Genomic DNA, 17,054 nt, shown 5'->3' on the forward strand with positions numbered 1-17,054 from the left:
ATGGCTGTTGCAGTCTGGCAGCAGCAGCGTGAGTGAGCAGGTCACACGATGCAGTACCTCTCACTGCCAAGACTGACGAGACAGTTAACACATCGCTTATATCATGGTTTGCACCATGTGAAAGATTCCAAATTTCATATTTCATGAACATTTGTACATTATTACAAACATTCAAATAACATTACTATGATATTATGAACAGCATGTGGTTTGACAAATTACGTAAAATACAAACAATTCAATAATAAAGCATGGTTTTTTAATTTGTATAATTATACATTAGTTTATAAATTTTGTTAAGCAGAATGAACATATTGTTCATTTTCTATATGTTTTTACTCTTAGTTACTTTGACTTTTGACATGAATGGATCCTCTTGAAAAATGGGTATTCATACATATTTATTTACTCTCACTGGTAAAAGTTCAAGTTACAAAGAACAAGAACTCATGATTTAGTGACACCGCTATTTGTTCCTCTGTCATTTTGATGGTTTCCATCTCAGTGTTATACATATTGAATACCAATGAACTATACAAAGCATTCAGATCACTCAGTTGGTGTGAAATGCTGTCACCGTGATATCAACCGCTAAGAGATGTAGTTGAACTTACATTCTGAAATCCTAGATGTATTGGCACGAGCTGTGGCCTCAGTGACCCCTTGTATCTGCTCCGAGCAAGCGGAGACTTTGGAGTCGTTGCCTGTCGTTGGCACCAGCGGAGTGCAGTCGTAAATACAGAGAGGCTAGTTCCCTTCCATCAAAAAAAGCCACCGGCCGTTGGCCGTTGAACCCTGAAAGCATCTTGTTGTGATTCTGTGACAACAACTGAGGCAAAAAGGTAAAAGTGAAAGACAACCGTATTGAATTCAAATATGCAATACAAGTAGTCATTTATCAAAGTATATAAAACCCAGATTTAACATATCTCACATTAATTTACTTTCTCAATGCATTTTGTATTCATCCATTTATCCAACTGTCCAATAAGTCAAGGTAATATTAATATCAGGAATGAATGTTTTAGAGGGTGTATGCCCATTGTTCTTTTGTTTATTTGGGAGTGTTTACCTTGCCTGGAAATCAACAACACCCATATTTTCTGAGCATCAGTTTAATGTTTTAGTTATATTCTGCCCTCTAGTGGCACAACATTCACAATGGCCTTCCTGAACAAAAACGTTCTCTAACAACTTTAGGCTAATAGAACTTTCTTTCCATTTCTTAACAGCCTCTTTATCAATGTTTCATGATCATATTAAATATAGCACTACATCATCACGATGATGAGTGAAATACAACTAATATTAAAGTTGCATACCACTACAAGACATTTTATTCTATGTGTGTGTTAAATTATGTTTTAGAGTTCACATTTTTACCATGCTTGTGCCATTTGTGTCCTTTTCATTACAATCGCAGAACCCCTTGTCTACCGATCTGACAATCATGGGCCTCTGAAAGAAAAGGGTCTATATTTGTGGGGTTCCGGTGAAGCCAGAGGACTTCCTTTAAAATGTTCTGCTCATCATTTACAGTCCAATTTCAAGATGGCAGACTGGAGTTGGAGTTGTGTGATATTGTGTACGACCAGATTGTTCCACATTTTACCAGCCTACAACCTAATAATGATCTAAATATGATCAACAGAAGATAGCCGTTGGGTTCCGAGTCTCTTTTGCTCTCTACAAGGCCGTTTACCTGATAACCAACACAACTACAAAAAGAAACCAGAACATTTCCGACATCAAAATCCTGTCCCATTGTCTACAGATTCTGCATATGAAAGAAGAAGATTTGCATTATATTGTAACAATGTTTTATATTATGATACTGTAAATATGTTTTGGATTAAGACACTGTGATTAAGCTTCATTGTACTGTAAATTGCTTAATTTTATGATTAAAACAGGTTTAAATCATTTGATAGAAGAATATTTCCCTAAAAACAATTACATTTCACAAAAGAGATATTAAGAAGATGAAAAAAAAAACAGGAATTTATTGTCAACTGATTTTGTACAAATTTAATAAATGTTTTTATTCACAAAACTCAGAATTTATTACAACACACACATGTGATAACATGAGCACATTCAGTGCCAGCTAAATTAGCGGAAGAAGAAAAAAGTCTTCATGTTTAACGTTGTACAACCTTGCGGGAAAGCTCACAATGCATAATTCCATAAACACTCGACCATCTTGACTATGTTTAACCACAGGGGATAACATAGTACATTACTAATAAATTAAGAACTATATCAGCTGAGAGATGTTCTAAATCAGTTTTCTTGAGTGGAGCTGATCGTTGACATGATTCATAAAATGTCCACTGCCCTCTAGTGGTCACAATTAGAAAATGCATCAAGGTAAATTGTCATGTTTGACCATACACCCACCATCATGCATTTCTTCTGTACAGGTGTCCCCAGCATTTGCAGATATTTTTTTCTCTGAGTGCAGCTGGTTCTTAATTATCTCAGATGTTGATTATTGTCAACAAGACACTTAGAATGTTGTCTAGTTGTTCTCTAAATATCTGCCTAAAAGTATGTCACAGGGTAAAACAGGATGCAACTGCACAGCACAGACAACAAGATAAGATGTAGAAAGACATTCTTTACTCAATCAGTTTTGGTACAGAGGACATCTGTCAGCATATCAGCCAACCCATTAAAGCAGGGATGAGGCGAAACCAGCCGCAATCACAAAAACCCAAAGAAATCGCTTGAACACTCGACAGCGAGGACAAAGACAAACTAGCACAGAGACAGGGGATCACTGGGATTACACATACTCTGTGGAGGTGTGGGTGATTAGATACAGGTGGATCCAATAAGGGCCGAGGCTGTCAATCACAAAGGTGCGAAACAGACAAAGCTAGGATTCTGAAAGGAGAAGAGAGGCAGGTAACACAAGATGGAGGAAGAAAATAGTGAAATGGCAAAAAAGAAAGAAGAATAACCAAAGGAGCAGGATCAAAATTGACACAAGGATCCTGTGTATTCATGATAAAACATTCAATTAATAACTGTGAAATTAAAACGTATATATTAAGAAAGACAACAGGACATTTTATTTGGTTCCATCCCACATTGTTTTAATCATTTAAAGTAGTGTCAAAGACACAATTACACAACAGTTACACACTAACTTAATCAACATATATTTAATGTATGCAGCAACAGTTTCAAGTCACTCCTTTTATTTTGCTTCTTTGTAAACAAATCCTTGATATTTCTCATAGAGATGTTCATTTATATTGAAATCATAAACTTTTGATAAATCAGTACAATTTCATAGTGTTATTTTCACTCAAGAATTTAGAACAATGCTTAAACTGAAACAACTGAAAACCTACACTCCAGGACATGATTGTGGTAACCATTTACTGTACGTTTACTGAAATGTATTCTTTACAGTCCAATGTTATCTAAATTGAATCAATAACTAATCAATCACCCAAGAAAATAAAAATGCAGTCCTGATAAAGCAGATTAATTGAGGGTGCAGTGCATTGTGCTTTCTCACTGACCACAAAACTGAGAAGTCACACAACCTCTGCTCACTCAACAAGCGATTAGTTGTCAACCACAAACCAGACTCATTGACTTTTAAATTGAAAGTCATTGAGAGTTTAAAATATGGTCAAATATACATTTGTTTGTCTCCCTAAGTCACAAAGACAAAGCTTTCTTCAAGACCTTTAAATGCACTTAAGTTTTAAGACACATGTTTTATATGTGTGACTTTCTCTCTCACACACACACACACACACACACACACACACACACACAAACAAAGACATCTTTTTTTGTATTTCTATTCTTGTAAAGACTAGACTTCTTTGCAGTGAGAAACAGTGTGTAGATACTGCTTCTGTAAAGTGCCTTTTTGTGGGTGTGTGTCCTCAGAGGACAGTTAGACAGTCACACTTTTGACTGATAAGAAACAACTTGCATGCAGTGGTACCTTTGTCACATTTGAGCAAGACTGTAACTTTTGAAATATTTTAAATTGTATGACCCAAAGAAATTTAAAATAAAAAATAACTAGGAGTCTTGGAGTCATCTTACACACAAATTGAAATCAAAACTTATTTACCCTCTTTGAATTATTTTGAGCATTGTCCCACATGGACAACAACAACCCCTATGTGAGAATGCTGTTAGACCATCAATAGACCTTGTTAATTAACTGAGTAGAATGTAATTCTTGCTCATGGGAATAAAGTGCAATCTGTATTAAAGATGAATTATCTTTTAACCTGAACCTTATTTTAATCCTAAAGTCCCCCTTCAGGAAAAACAATGTGTCACTTCTTGTTCCTTCAAGTGGTTATTTGAGCTTCACTCATCAGAATGCTGTGTTGGTAGTTTCTTTCCACATTCACTCGCTGGACGTGGAAATCAATATTCAAAGCAGAGTATTTGTTTTTGTCTTAAAACATCACCGAGGGGATCCTTAAGTAACCAGAACATCCACTCTTAAAACCCTTGAAGATAACCAAATGTTCTCATTCCCCAAAAGGCTAATCTACAGTCTACAAAATTAGCACACACACACACACACACACACACACACACACACACACACACACACACACACACACACACACACACACAGGCTATTGCACCTCCTTTGGCAGAAGTCCACTCTCTCTGAATACAGTGTTGACATTTGGTATGAGTTGGGCCATGTAGTTCAGCAGTCGGCCATCATAAACCAGCTGGTCTGGTGTCAGTTCGAGTTGTACAGCAGCTCTGCACAAACAGGAAACAGAGGCATGACAGTTACATACAAACTGAGCAAGATACTCGCACCATAGAAAGTGGTGGAAACATTTGCTAAAATGCAAACCGTGACTATAGACTGGTGGTTCTGTTTTATAAATAGTGTACTCTTTAACCCTAGAACACTAACATCGGGTGACTTTCATTCAAGCAATTGTTACGTTATTTTAATTGTGTTGCTTTTGTCTGAGTTGCGTGGGTTCCTGCTGCTCACAGACGTTATTGAAGGTGGGCGTGTCTTCCTGCTCCGATCACTGTTTTTTCTACAAATATGTGTTTGGGTCATTTTCACCCAACGTTGATTAAAGTGTGTGATTATTTTTTCGGGATGGGTTTTAACGTTGAAGGGAGACTTTTCCTTCACAGAACAATACTCACATTTCCCAGGAACACGTGGACCAAAAAACAAGTTCATAGCTCCTTTAATTGATGATTCCCTAATTTTTCACTGGATTTTGAGTCTTTTGTCAGGACTAGTTCTATAGTGTAAAATAAAAGAAGAGTACTTCAACTTGCCTTGTATTGTTGTATTTGAATATATTCAATAAGAAGTACATTTTATCAGGTATCGGGTGAAATTCACCCGACGTTAGTGATAGTGTAACTATTTTTAACGTTAGTGTTCGAGGGTTAAACAAGCAGCTATGAACCACTGACTCACACACCTGAATTGATTAGAAGGTATACAACCATCAGTCTACCTTGTGTGGTACATCCGTGCTATTTTCCTGTCAACCATGGAGCAGCCATTGAGTGATTTCAACAGTCCGTGGACAGTTGCGCTAAACACAGCTCGGGGGTTGACAATTATCTTGAAGTTTTCGTAGCGTCTTTTGAAGCTGGGTTCTTGGTACAGGTGCGCCAGGATGTTCACCCCTGACACATTCTGCCAGCAGTTCTGCAGGGGCTGAATTTGGGAGGTGGGCTGAGGCGTGACGTTGATGGGGAATACGTTATTCTCGAACATGTAACACTTGTCAGCGCCATATTTATTTTCCAGCAGAGGCAGCAGCTCCAACCAACTGGTAATTGAATGATGAAAAGAATACACATGAAAACTTGTTTTTACACATTCATATTCAAAAGCAGTAGATAAACTATTAATAAATGCCTTATAACACACAACAACATCATATAATGAAGTTGGAAGCACATTTGTAATTAGTTAAAACTCCTCTTATGAGACATCAATAGCTGCTGTATTAACATGGATAATTCTCAGGTCATTGTAATCACATACATTTACACTTTGTTTGAAGTTGCAGAAAAATCTCTTATGACATGAACACGTATATAAATGGGTAATTTCTTTTTTATAAATGTACTTATGTATATTTGTTTGTTATCCCCACAAAAAGGTTGCCAAAAGTAATGCTTTATTTACTTTGTATAAAATGTTAAAAACTACTAATCACTTTTCAGGAGTGTGTGTTCTGAGATGTTACTTTATGTCAGTGTACTGTGAAAACTTGATAAGGAACTTAATGTGATTGCAGGCATCATCCCCGCTAAAAGTTAACTTATCCAAAAACATCTTATTTCAAGTAGTTTCTTAAATATTGTGCTACCTTTTGACTGACTGGGTCAGTATGAGCTCATCCATATCATGCAGGGCCACGTATCTGGATTGGTACATGTATCTGTAAACACAGTCATTAAGAGCAGGAATCTGCCCAAAGTAGTGGAGGTCACCTGGACCGTGTAAGGGCAGCCATCCTCGAGATACATTCAGAAATCTTGACAGAGACCAAGGAATCACCTCAACTAGACCTAAGCAGGAGACATGAGTGAACACGTGTCAGCAGTTAAGTGGTTTTAGCTCAGCACCTTTATTATATCCGGGGATATTACCAAGTGAGCCTGCATAGTCAATTATTCAACAATTCAATCAAAGGAGACTGACTCAACAGTCAAGCATCGCAGTCAAAGCATCACAGTGGCGAGAAAATGTGGTTATGAATTCCATTTTGGGTACATAAGGGAGTTAGCTTTTCTGATTTTACATAGAATTGCTTGCTTTCTTCCAATAAATGATGTATTGTGACAGCCTCTCCCAGAGCTTGTGTGCTCTGTGTTGTTGTTGTGTTGTTTTTCTTTCAGTGTTCCTAGTTGGTGGGAGCTGAAAGCCAAATGCAGCTGACCAAGCACATGGGAGGAGTTATCATGGAGAAGAAGATCATGGTTTGGGCTAAAAATAAGTGTTATCTGGCTAAAAACCTTGAATACAAACTTTTCAAATATGCTCTGGCCACTGTTTCCAGTCTATAAGACCAACCTCATCCTGTGAATTGAGGGCTTTTGTCCGCCTGTTCTCTGTCGGACTTTTGATTTGCTCATAACTTTAATTATCATTACCTCACGTTGCTGTTGACGTTGCTGATAAAATATTGTAACAGACTGAGTCACACACTGTTAACTTACTATCTTGGAAGTGTTATTTTCTTATTCCAGATAAGAGGAATGGTTATTGTAGTTATTGAGATCAGAAGTTTAATGAAGGTCTCATAACCAGTTAAGCTGTTAAATCTGTCAATGTTTTTTTTTACATTTATTTTAACCTTTATTTAACCAGGAAGTCCCATTGAGATTAAAAATCTCTTTTTCGAGGGGGACCTGGCCAAGACAGGCAGCAGCATAAACAACACATAGTTACAAACAGAAAACATAGAACCAGACGAGTTAAAAGAACGAAAAACTAAGAGACAGTGACGTAATGAGTCAATTCAGGAAACACTTACATGCTTTGGAACCAGCCTCTATTTCTTTGATTTTAGATTTAAAAGCAGTCAGTGTTATCAATTCTTTGAGTTTCAAAACTCAGAGTACACAAAAGCTCTCTTTCCCATTTCCGTTCTGGCCTTTGGGACAGTGAGCATTAAAAAATCCTGCGAGCGTAGAGAGTAGTGCCCGACACATCTCTGTATTATATAAACACACAGGTAGCTTGAGGATGGGGGGTGCGAGTGGGCATACTTGGGATTGTCAGAGAGTTGGGAGGGATGTTGTTGTTCTGCTAATCTGTTGAGAGTTAGTCTAAGAGCGGATTGTTCAGCATGTTAAGATAACGTTTTGCGCCGTTGTTTTTGGCATAAGCTATGGCCCACAGTAAATTCAAACAAGTTAGATAACGCCTGGTAGCTTTAGTTCCCACAGGTTGCTACAATATAATAATAATAATAATAATAATAATAATAATAATAATAATAATAATAATAATAATAATAAGGGAAATGTTAAGGCTGATGTGAGAGCACATTTGTACGATGTTTTGACACCTACAAAAACATCAACAATATTCAGTTTGGTTATTTCTGACCAGTCAAGGAGGTTGCCGTCTGTCCTATTGAAGCTTGATTTCAGAACCTATATATGCCTTTTATCACACTCGAGTAGGACGTTGACAAATACTTTGTATGTAAAGCACAAAACTAGGGAAACATGTGGTGGCTTTTATTGTGAAGCCACAGAAAACACAATGTTTTGTATCTGTGAGGTTCAAGCTGATTGTGATCGTTCACCAACAATGCATCTACAAAAGTCACCACATGCGACACATTTATTGAACTGTTCAGTCTCCATATTTCCAGCAGCAGGCTGCTGCTTTTACAATCTCTGATAAACCCACTGTGTAGACACATGAATCCAGTTTCAGGACATGATATTTACGGTTGAATGGTCTTCAAACTCATGTTGATAATAGAATGTCTCAAGACAGGAAAACAAGTTACATCTATTGAAAAAAAAAAGGGAGGATTTCTAGCTAATGAGGAAACAATGCAATCCTGGACCTGGAAAGCAGGATATTGAACGTTGGAACAGTTTTTCATCCTCCTCCTGGGGAGCTAAAGGAAGGACATCAATGCAGGGGAAAGGGAGTTTTTGCTGCTCTGCTCACTGTTCATACACTGAGAGGATAGGTGGGGAAAAACAGATGGCTGGATAAAATACCACTGCTGCTGCTTGTGCTGTGAACTAAGAAACATAATCACACACAATACTCCACCTTTGGAAGTGTAGTAGTCCAGTATGCGCTGTGTTTCAGGGCTGCTGCTGGTCTTATAGACAGCAACTCTGTTCACCCCCAGTAACTGCAGCATTTCCAAACTCTGGACCAGCTGAAAGGCAACACAGATATTTTATTGGCTCACTAGAGGCACTTAGGTACAAGACAAAAGTATTGGACTTCGTCATTATTAAAGCCAAATAGTAGAAGCATTATTGAAATATTATTGTGGGGAAATAAAAATCAGAGCCGAGTTTGTCAACCCTGTCTTATTTTGTTCTTTATTTCTCATGTCTGGCCATTTTTGTCAGCATACTTGAGTAAACAAGTCCTTTATTACCAATTTGGGTCTTAATAAAGGTTGGAAAAAACTGTAAATTCAAAGTAACGTTATACCTGCAGCACGTTGGTGAAATCGAACATGGTGGAGAGGCAGACGGTGAAGTTGAAAAGAAAGGAGTCGGTCTGCGCCTTCAGGTTCTTCACCTCCAAAAATTCTTCGGAAAGTGTATCTTAGTGTCCAGAGAAAAGAATTACAGTTTGGAACAACAACAAAATATGTATAAAAACTATGATTTCCTGGAGGTCAGAGGATCACCAAAGTCGGCAAGATTTATTTTCTGGCCCCCTTGGATTTTCTGGCCAGACATTCGGGTCTCGACCAAAGCGGTAGAGCAACAGATCGGCATTACCATCCTTAGTGAACTGCTTCCAGCAAAGTCAAATACATGGTGTGCAGAACCCTTCATTACCTTGAAAGTTAAGTGGAGCAGACGTCACAGTGATATGAGATGGGGTCTCACAGCTTGAGGGGAGAGGACACATGATGTCCGCTGTCCCATATGCAAAGCCAAAGTGATCAGTGTGGATTTCACTGAAACCTTCGGAGATGTGCAGTTTCTCCTCACACCGGAAAACACAGTGATAGGCAACTGCCTCACTCCTCAGCACCACAGCAATAAGACGAACCTGGCAAGGGAGAAGATGTACAATGTTATGGGGAAGATTTACACTTGAAACCTACATTTGTATCCAGGCATTGTGAAATGTTATTTTACCTATTTCACAGCTATTTCACTATATTACACTTATATGTCATATAATTTCTTTTTGTGTACATTAGTCACACAATGTTTTAGTGTTTACATTCCTACTATCTAAATAGTTTTAAGGTCCATGTTGCAACCAGTGAGCATTAGAGGAAGTAAAACATAAGCTGGTGCGTGGCTCTCTTTACTAACCTCCCTTTTGCCTGTGCGGTGCTCCAGATAAGCGGACACCAGCAGTGTCTTTGTCCCTGTGACTGCCATGAAGGGAGCTGCATGAGTGAAAAAGACAAAACAAACGAGACAAGAATTAGCTAGCTAGTGTATTGTAATGGTACTATTTTATTGTCATACAGAGCGGAGTGATCAGGTGTATGTGACATCAGAGGGGGGCGTGTTCAGTCCGCAGTCCGCACTTGGAGTTGTACGAACCCAGTCAGTTACAGTCTCGGTGTTGTATGAATGTTAAGCTAATAAAGTTAGCCAACAATAGAATGGTCTTATTCTACACATAACACTAAAGCTAGCTCAGTCTGTGGTCCCTCTGCCTCCCTTTCCGCCACTATTAGACTTCTTTACTGGAAAGAGAGCTCACAACAGCTCCAGAGACAGACATTCAGTTTAATGGTTATACATATGCTGTTTGTATTTTATATTCTTATCTAAGTGAACTAGTATGCAAGCTGTTATTGTGCCTAGTATGTATCATTGCCTGCATTGAAAGACTCAGTGGTTATGTAGCAGCTGCTCAATAGCATATACACACACACTCACCTGCTGTTAAGCAATAAAGTACGTCACGTACAGGTCATAAATGAATGGCAAGATGGATACATCCGCATGTCATGTGACTACGCAGACTTAGTCATCGTAATACATGCCCCCCCCCACCCCCCCTCCCTCCACTCCAACCACATGTTCACTATCTATATAACTGAGTGTGACTTAACTCTGTGGTGCACACTTCTAAAGATTCATTGAGACTCAAGGGCTGTGCCTAATCTTGCAAGGCTAAATGATTTCATCAACAATAATTCTGTTTTACAAAATTCCTCCTGCCTCTACCTCCATAAGACATAAGACATATTGAGGGATGAGAGGACCGATCCCCGGCGATGAGAAAACCGGCTCCTGATCGTTTTCACTGGAATCCTGATGGAGCTGTTTTGAGCCCAACAACAAGGTCGCTGAATATTTATTTTTTGATTCAGAACAACCATATTGTATTTTTAATAGTGTGCACATTGACATTTTTATCTTAGGGTGATTTCGGGTCATCCCTCAATCAGAAGGTAGGCGGTTCGAACCCTGGTTATGCTAGCAAATTGCTCCAGGAGCTGTGCCTCGGATGTGTGAATGTTCTATGAATGTTAGCTATTCCAGACAGGCAGGTGGCACCTTAGCCACTGCCATCAGTGTATGAATGGGTGTGAATGGATGAATGATGTCATTTAGTGTTTAATCACTTTTAGTGGTCGGAAGACTATACATTTGCTTTAAAAGTACATGTCCATTTACCATCTTGTCCCCATCTGGTTTTGTTGGCTTATGGCGGATATTGGCTGATTTTTAAAGGATCTTTTGTTTGAACAGGGGGTGCGTCATTAGAGCAGATTAGTGAAGGGAGGACGGGGAAATGTTTGGTAGATATTCAACAGTGATAAACGTTAAACATTGCTGTCCTTTAAACTAAAGAGACAAAGAGGCTGTAAAGATAAATGTGTCCAAGAGTATGGATTTGTTACTTATTGTACCATAAACCAACTTAGAAACTCACGGTGACAACTGTGTTTGTAGAAGAATAGTGTACACTACCACATTAAAGAACATGGGGTCAAAGAAAAGACCAGGTACTCCGATTGAAGTACCCAATGTCAAGTTTATGAAGAATAAGTACGGAGAAATTAAGTGTCAACATCTAAATGAATGGGAAAGTACATGTGGTTTTTCTGACAATCATATTGTTTAGGACGGACAGAAAAGTACTTAGAAAAATGAAGGTTAAACAATTGGAAATAATTGAAAGTCACAGAGTGTATTTAAAAAGGTAGAAAGATGAAACAGAAAGGAAGTAATTGTGTAAATGATGTGACACAATGCCTTGACAGGAGCAGAAAACTTCTTCTCTCTATCCCTTAATGAACAGGATGGATCCGGATCTCAGCATGCACTCCACTGTATTCACTACCAGCCAATCAACAGCCTGCAGACAACCAGCTGCTGAAAGTGTCACAGAATATTACACCAAGCGCAATGCTATATTCAACAAACATAGCGGCCTACAAGAACCAAACCGGGAGGTGAGGTAACCGGGAGTGCCCTCTCAAACAGTGTTACCTAGAAACTGCTCCCTAAGTCAGCAGTAAAACTGAGCTGCATCGGCTATGAAGAAGCCCGCCTCACAGAAATCCTCAGACACACACAGCACATACAATGAAGAAATGTTTGCTCTTCTAACGGCACCATACACACACATGCACACTTGCACATGCATTGTGTTGGCGGGGCTGACATTAACACAATCATTTAAGTAAACGAGCTGTTATTGTGCCTCCTATCATAGCCTGCATTGGGTGACTCAGTGGTCATGCCGCACCTACTTTATGGCATATACACATCATATACTTATATTTACCTGTTGTTATGTTATAAAGTATGTATGTGCACAGTCATAAAAGAAGGCCAGGATGCCTTTTCAAATATTCTGATAATTGTAAAAAAAAAAAGTGATGTAAATGCAATAAATGTTCATTTTTGCATCAAACATAGAAAAACAAGCGAAAGGTTTAGCAACAGGAAATAGGAAGTTAGATAATACACAACAGCTAAGGAGAACAGGAAAAGGAAAGGAATGTTTTCTTTGGGACAGATGTCAGACAAAGACATTGTACGTTTCCTAAAACTTTGTGCAGCAGTCAGCAGTTACCTGTTTCTACTAGAACATGTTTTGGAGGCTCTGATGGCTGCACTGGGATCTGAGGCTCTCTGGTTGCTCGGTAATACTGGGTCCAGATCTGGAAAGCACTGTCGGACCTGTGGATCCAAAGAAAATTTGTGTCATATTGTGTCATATAAATGTATCATATTTCCTTAAAAAAATGCCAACTGGAGTTCAAAGAACAAGTCAAGAGGTTGGAAAGGATTCTGATTCTGAAGCCAATTGTTCTTCTACTATAGTTTTTCTCTATTTTTCTCTTCATCTTTAGAAACAAAAGAGGCTTTCCTAAAAACAACATTTACACTCAAATAACGAAAACCAGTGACTATGACTCTTGTCAACTGAGGGTAAAGGAGGTAGTACTGTAACAGTTGATTGGTTCCCACTCAAATGTAGCACACATCTTGAGAAATAACAAAGAATAAAGGTTGTAAAGACACAACATACATGTTGTTTTATACATTTGTTTTATATTAAATTATATTGAAGACGGGATAACAGTTTCTCACAGCGAAAGCTTGCAGCCTTTCATGTTTAATGTCAGATGGGGAAGTAACTCACGAAGCAATACATGCAAATTTAACATTTTATGTCTGATATGGCTTGGATATAGACCAGGATTTATTCAGGAACACTCACACACAAACACACTTTTGAAATAACTTGGACACCTTGTGCTTATCGGGGAAACAATAGTTAGTCTTCCTTCGTCTCTGTCAAGGAAATACGGCCCAAATGCACTCCCTTTTCCCAAAAACAATCTTGTCGGTGAAACAAATACCTGAAGGAAAAAGGATAAACCTATTTGACAACTGGGTCAGCCTTTCCGCTGCTGCTAATCTTTCCATTTATTTATTATGCATAAGTAGTACACTTCCTCAACAAGACATTCACATCTCCATCTATGAATCAAAGTGCAGAGCAGCGTTCAACAGGTGGAGTGTTGAAGGAAGAAAATAACTACACTGCCATGCTAAATATTCTATTAATAATTTGAAGATTTTAAAACTGGTGAAAGATCTAATCCACAAAAAAATTCTCACATATATCGTCAGACAAGTTTATTAAGCATCAGTATGAAAATCAAATGCTATTTATAGTGCAAAATCCTGTAAAATAAGTGATAGGGTTTGTAAAAGTATGTTTTACTCTTGTGGGAAAAACATTCAACTCTAACACACATACAAATAGATAAAGTGAAACACTTTAAGATAGTCCTGGTGAAAGTCACACTAATGTTGACTTCTCAACCTAAGCTGTCAACAATTTTAGAGGTAGTACTAAATTAGTTCCAATATGAAGTCCATCCTACATATGAGAAGTTTGTTGATTTCACCCACCTGTAGGTCCACAGCAGCAGAGAGAGAGAGAGGACGGTGATGACAGGACTGGTGTACACCAACCATCTGAACTTCTTACTTTGAGGCAGAAGCTGGTTGTTGCCCATCACAAATCTTTGACCTCAGTTCTACTGGTTTTAGCTTAGCGACGTCTCTGTGAGCCAGATATAGAAACCTGAACAAGCTGAAGTAAGTGAGTGATTATTTTCTTATCTCTTGCATATTGAGACTCACTGAATAGAGAAAGAAGTAGGCAACAAACAAACAAAGCCATGTAAAAAGAGTAAAAGTAGAAGTTTCTTAAGGCCTGGACAGAAATATTAATCTAATCACACAATAGAAAAGCAATAGAGATGTAATTGTAATTTTCTTGACTTATTCCAATTTCCAATATTTTGAAAGTCTGATGATATCAGAAACCGATTTTTGCAGATTCCAATTTTCTTTCTATAATACATAATTGTATTTCCGGCAAAAAATGTATTGATTGATTTAACCTTTTTAGCCCAGAGTTCTCCCTGAGGGGTGTGGAGAGCCCCTCAATGTCTGTTCAAGTAGTCATATGAATCTCAAATGAGTTGTAATACTTGTTTTTTTCAGAATTTATCTGTGAAAAGTAACATTTTGATCATAACTATGAACATCAAGCATGATCTGAGCAATATTTCCCAAAAATAGTTTCCACAAGGCTTTGCTGTATTTCAGCAATTTAAATGAAGTTAGTCAAGTTGTGGCTCCGGCGACCTTTTAAGAAATTCCCCATGACTTATTTTTTTATTTCCTTGTCTGATAATGGTCGCTGCTCGGTTTGGGGTGCTCAGGGCTAAAATGGCTAAATAAGTCCTGTGCTCTAGTTTTTTGAGTGGGTGAAATTCTAATGTTAGTATTGTTTTAGTTAATACGTTAGCACCAAGACCACATGCGTACCATAGCAAGCTAGCCACAGCCTATCTTGTTAGCCTAAGCTATTTTGGTGGCTTTAGAGGAAGTTAGACAAAGAGGAAGCCACTAGAAGAAAGTAGCAACACAATAACCAAGCAAGAAAATGATTTGTCAACACCTAACAAATAAAACTATATGACTGTTCCAAGAATGACTCATGTAAGTGTGATGTTAAAAAAGACGCTTCAAAGTGGTTCAAAAGTAAAGTTTTTTTTTTTGTTGCCAATTTTAAACCTACTGTTAACCTTGGCATTGGCGTCTTTTTTAAAAGTCTTTTCAACAGAAAAATGCTTGTGGTTATGGTGTACAGAGTATACTGCAACCCTCAAAGTGATATTTCCCCTATCATTTTTTTTATCAACTTCCGTTTGTTGCAGCAGAAAAAAAATAAACAAATGAAATCAAAAGTCTTGCTGACATAATTATATAATATTAAAAGCAAAAACATAATATTTAAAGCTAAAACAGGTCATTCTTAAAAAATAACAAATACACACAGTGTAAGTGATAGTCCTTGAATTGCGCAACAATTAACAGGGTTTATGAAAATGAATAACAATATATATGACTTTTTGGCAAATGAACCCTTTATGTAATGAATACTTTAATACCGTTTCTGTTTTCTTTATACACATGCATCATTGGTTGTAAGAAATTAAAGTCGTCAGATATACTTAAAAAACACACCATATAAACTATTTTTATTTAAAATATTACTGTAGAAACTGCTAATTGCCATCTTCAATGTATTGGTAACCACTTGTGTTATCGCTTTTCCACCAAATGGCTATTCTCACCAATACACTGCAGCAAATTGCTCTATTTCAAAAGTTAATCAATTCTAACGCGTTTAATTCATGCTGTACGCTTACCTTTCTCATGCAGGTGTTCACGTTCAAATCTGATGTCTGTAAGCTTCCATTTTGGCTGGTAAAGGAGGAATTATTTCCTTAAAGTTTAGTTGAGACATTAAACACAGGCAGAGCGCTCTTTGTGTGGTGAGCGGTGGAAACTCCACAGCCGCTTCATTTCCAGTCTGTTGGCAATTGGCTCATACAAGGTTAAATAGGACCTGACCGCCAAACACCCCGACACACACTGATGTGATGCACTCTCACATGCAGCGGAAGAGAAAAGAGGAAGGGGATGGTAAGAAACTGTAAATGCAAAGTGTTCAAGTTTCTACATTTTCCTTATCTTCCTCGCCGTCTCTCAAACTGATCTCACGCGACACGTTGGCTTATTTACTGGAGGTGGAGCAGGCGTGACGCTAATAATAGTATATCTTGATCATTTAGGCTTATAAGAAACTACCATATTTCTCAGTTGAAAGACAAAATTGCAAATCCTGGTGAAATATGGATTAACATCTACAAATGATTGATGAAAACACATTTAACCACTTTTGAACCACTTTGAAGATCTTTTAAATCTTCAAAATGCTCACAGTAAAATATGTAGCAACTGAATACAGTCAATTGTTTCCACGTACAGGACAAAGAACACCATGTGACACAGGCAACAATTCATTTATGTATTAAGCTAAAATATAGATACAACATAAACAATATTCTACAATGAAGTTGAAAATACACAAATCTCATTTTCTTTCTTTCATAAATGTCATTGAGAAAGCCACCCTTGAGCTGGTTTCACATGGTTGCTATGTTTTCAAGGTGGACATCTATAAATAAACTAAGTGTTAAAAAAGAATATTCCCGGACTAGTTTTGAATATCTTTTCACCGGTGAGTATCAGCACAATGGTGTTTCAGCAGTAAGCACATATGTGTATGTTACATAAGTGTACAGACATAATGTACACTGCTCCTTTTACGATGTCTTGGGAGCTTCTTGTTTGCACATACACTCTATAGTTAGATATTCATGACATGTTATATGAAACATTAATGGCGTTCAAATCACGTCTTCATGTCGACCTTATTGCACCTAATATGATTTTGGAGAAATATGTTCAAAGTAACTAATATT

General features: G+C 37.8%; 1 protein-coding gene across 2 annotated transcripts; it reads right to left on the reverse strand.

Annotated features, from left to right (window-relative positions):
- Positions 1-3,096: 3,096 nt before the first annotated feature.
- On the reverse strand, positions 3,097-16,138 carry LOC137790204 (uncharacterized). Of its 2 annotated transcripts, none has more exons than XM_068584193.1 (10): positions 15,936-16,138; positions 14,122-14,275; positions 12,770-12,876; positions 10,039-10,115; positions 9,550-9,766; positions 9,194-9,309; positions 8,798-8,909; positions 6,363-6,564; positions 5,496-5,816; positions 3,097-4,764 (listed from the first exon to the last, which is right to left on the reverse strand). In XM_068584193.1, the coding sequence occupies exons 2-10, from the start codon at positions 14,226-14,228 to the stop codon at positions 4,629-4,631; spliced, it is 1,395 nt and encodes a 464-aa protein (XP_068440294.1). In that variant the 5' UTR covers positions 14,229-14,275; positions 15,936-16,138; the 3' UTR covers positions 3,097-4,628. The 2 variants fall into 2 exon arrangements, with proteins under 2 accessions (XP_068440294.1, XP_068440295.1); XM_068584194.1 differs by having other exon boundaries at positions 14,122-14,305.
- Positions 16,139-17,054: the final 916 nt, after the last annotated feature.

This window comes from Clinocottus analis, unplaced genomic scaffold (assembly GCF_023055335.1).
Source record: "Clinocottus analis isolate CAN_PGR_092001 unplaced genomic scaffold, fCliAna1.0.p SCAF_2, whole genome shotgun sequence".
NCBI lineage: Eukaryota > Metazoa > Chordata > Actinopteri > Perciformes > Cottidae > Clinocottus > Clinocottus analis.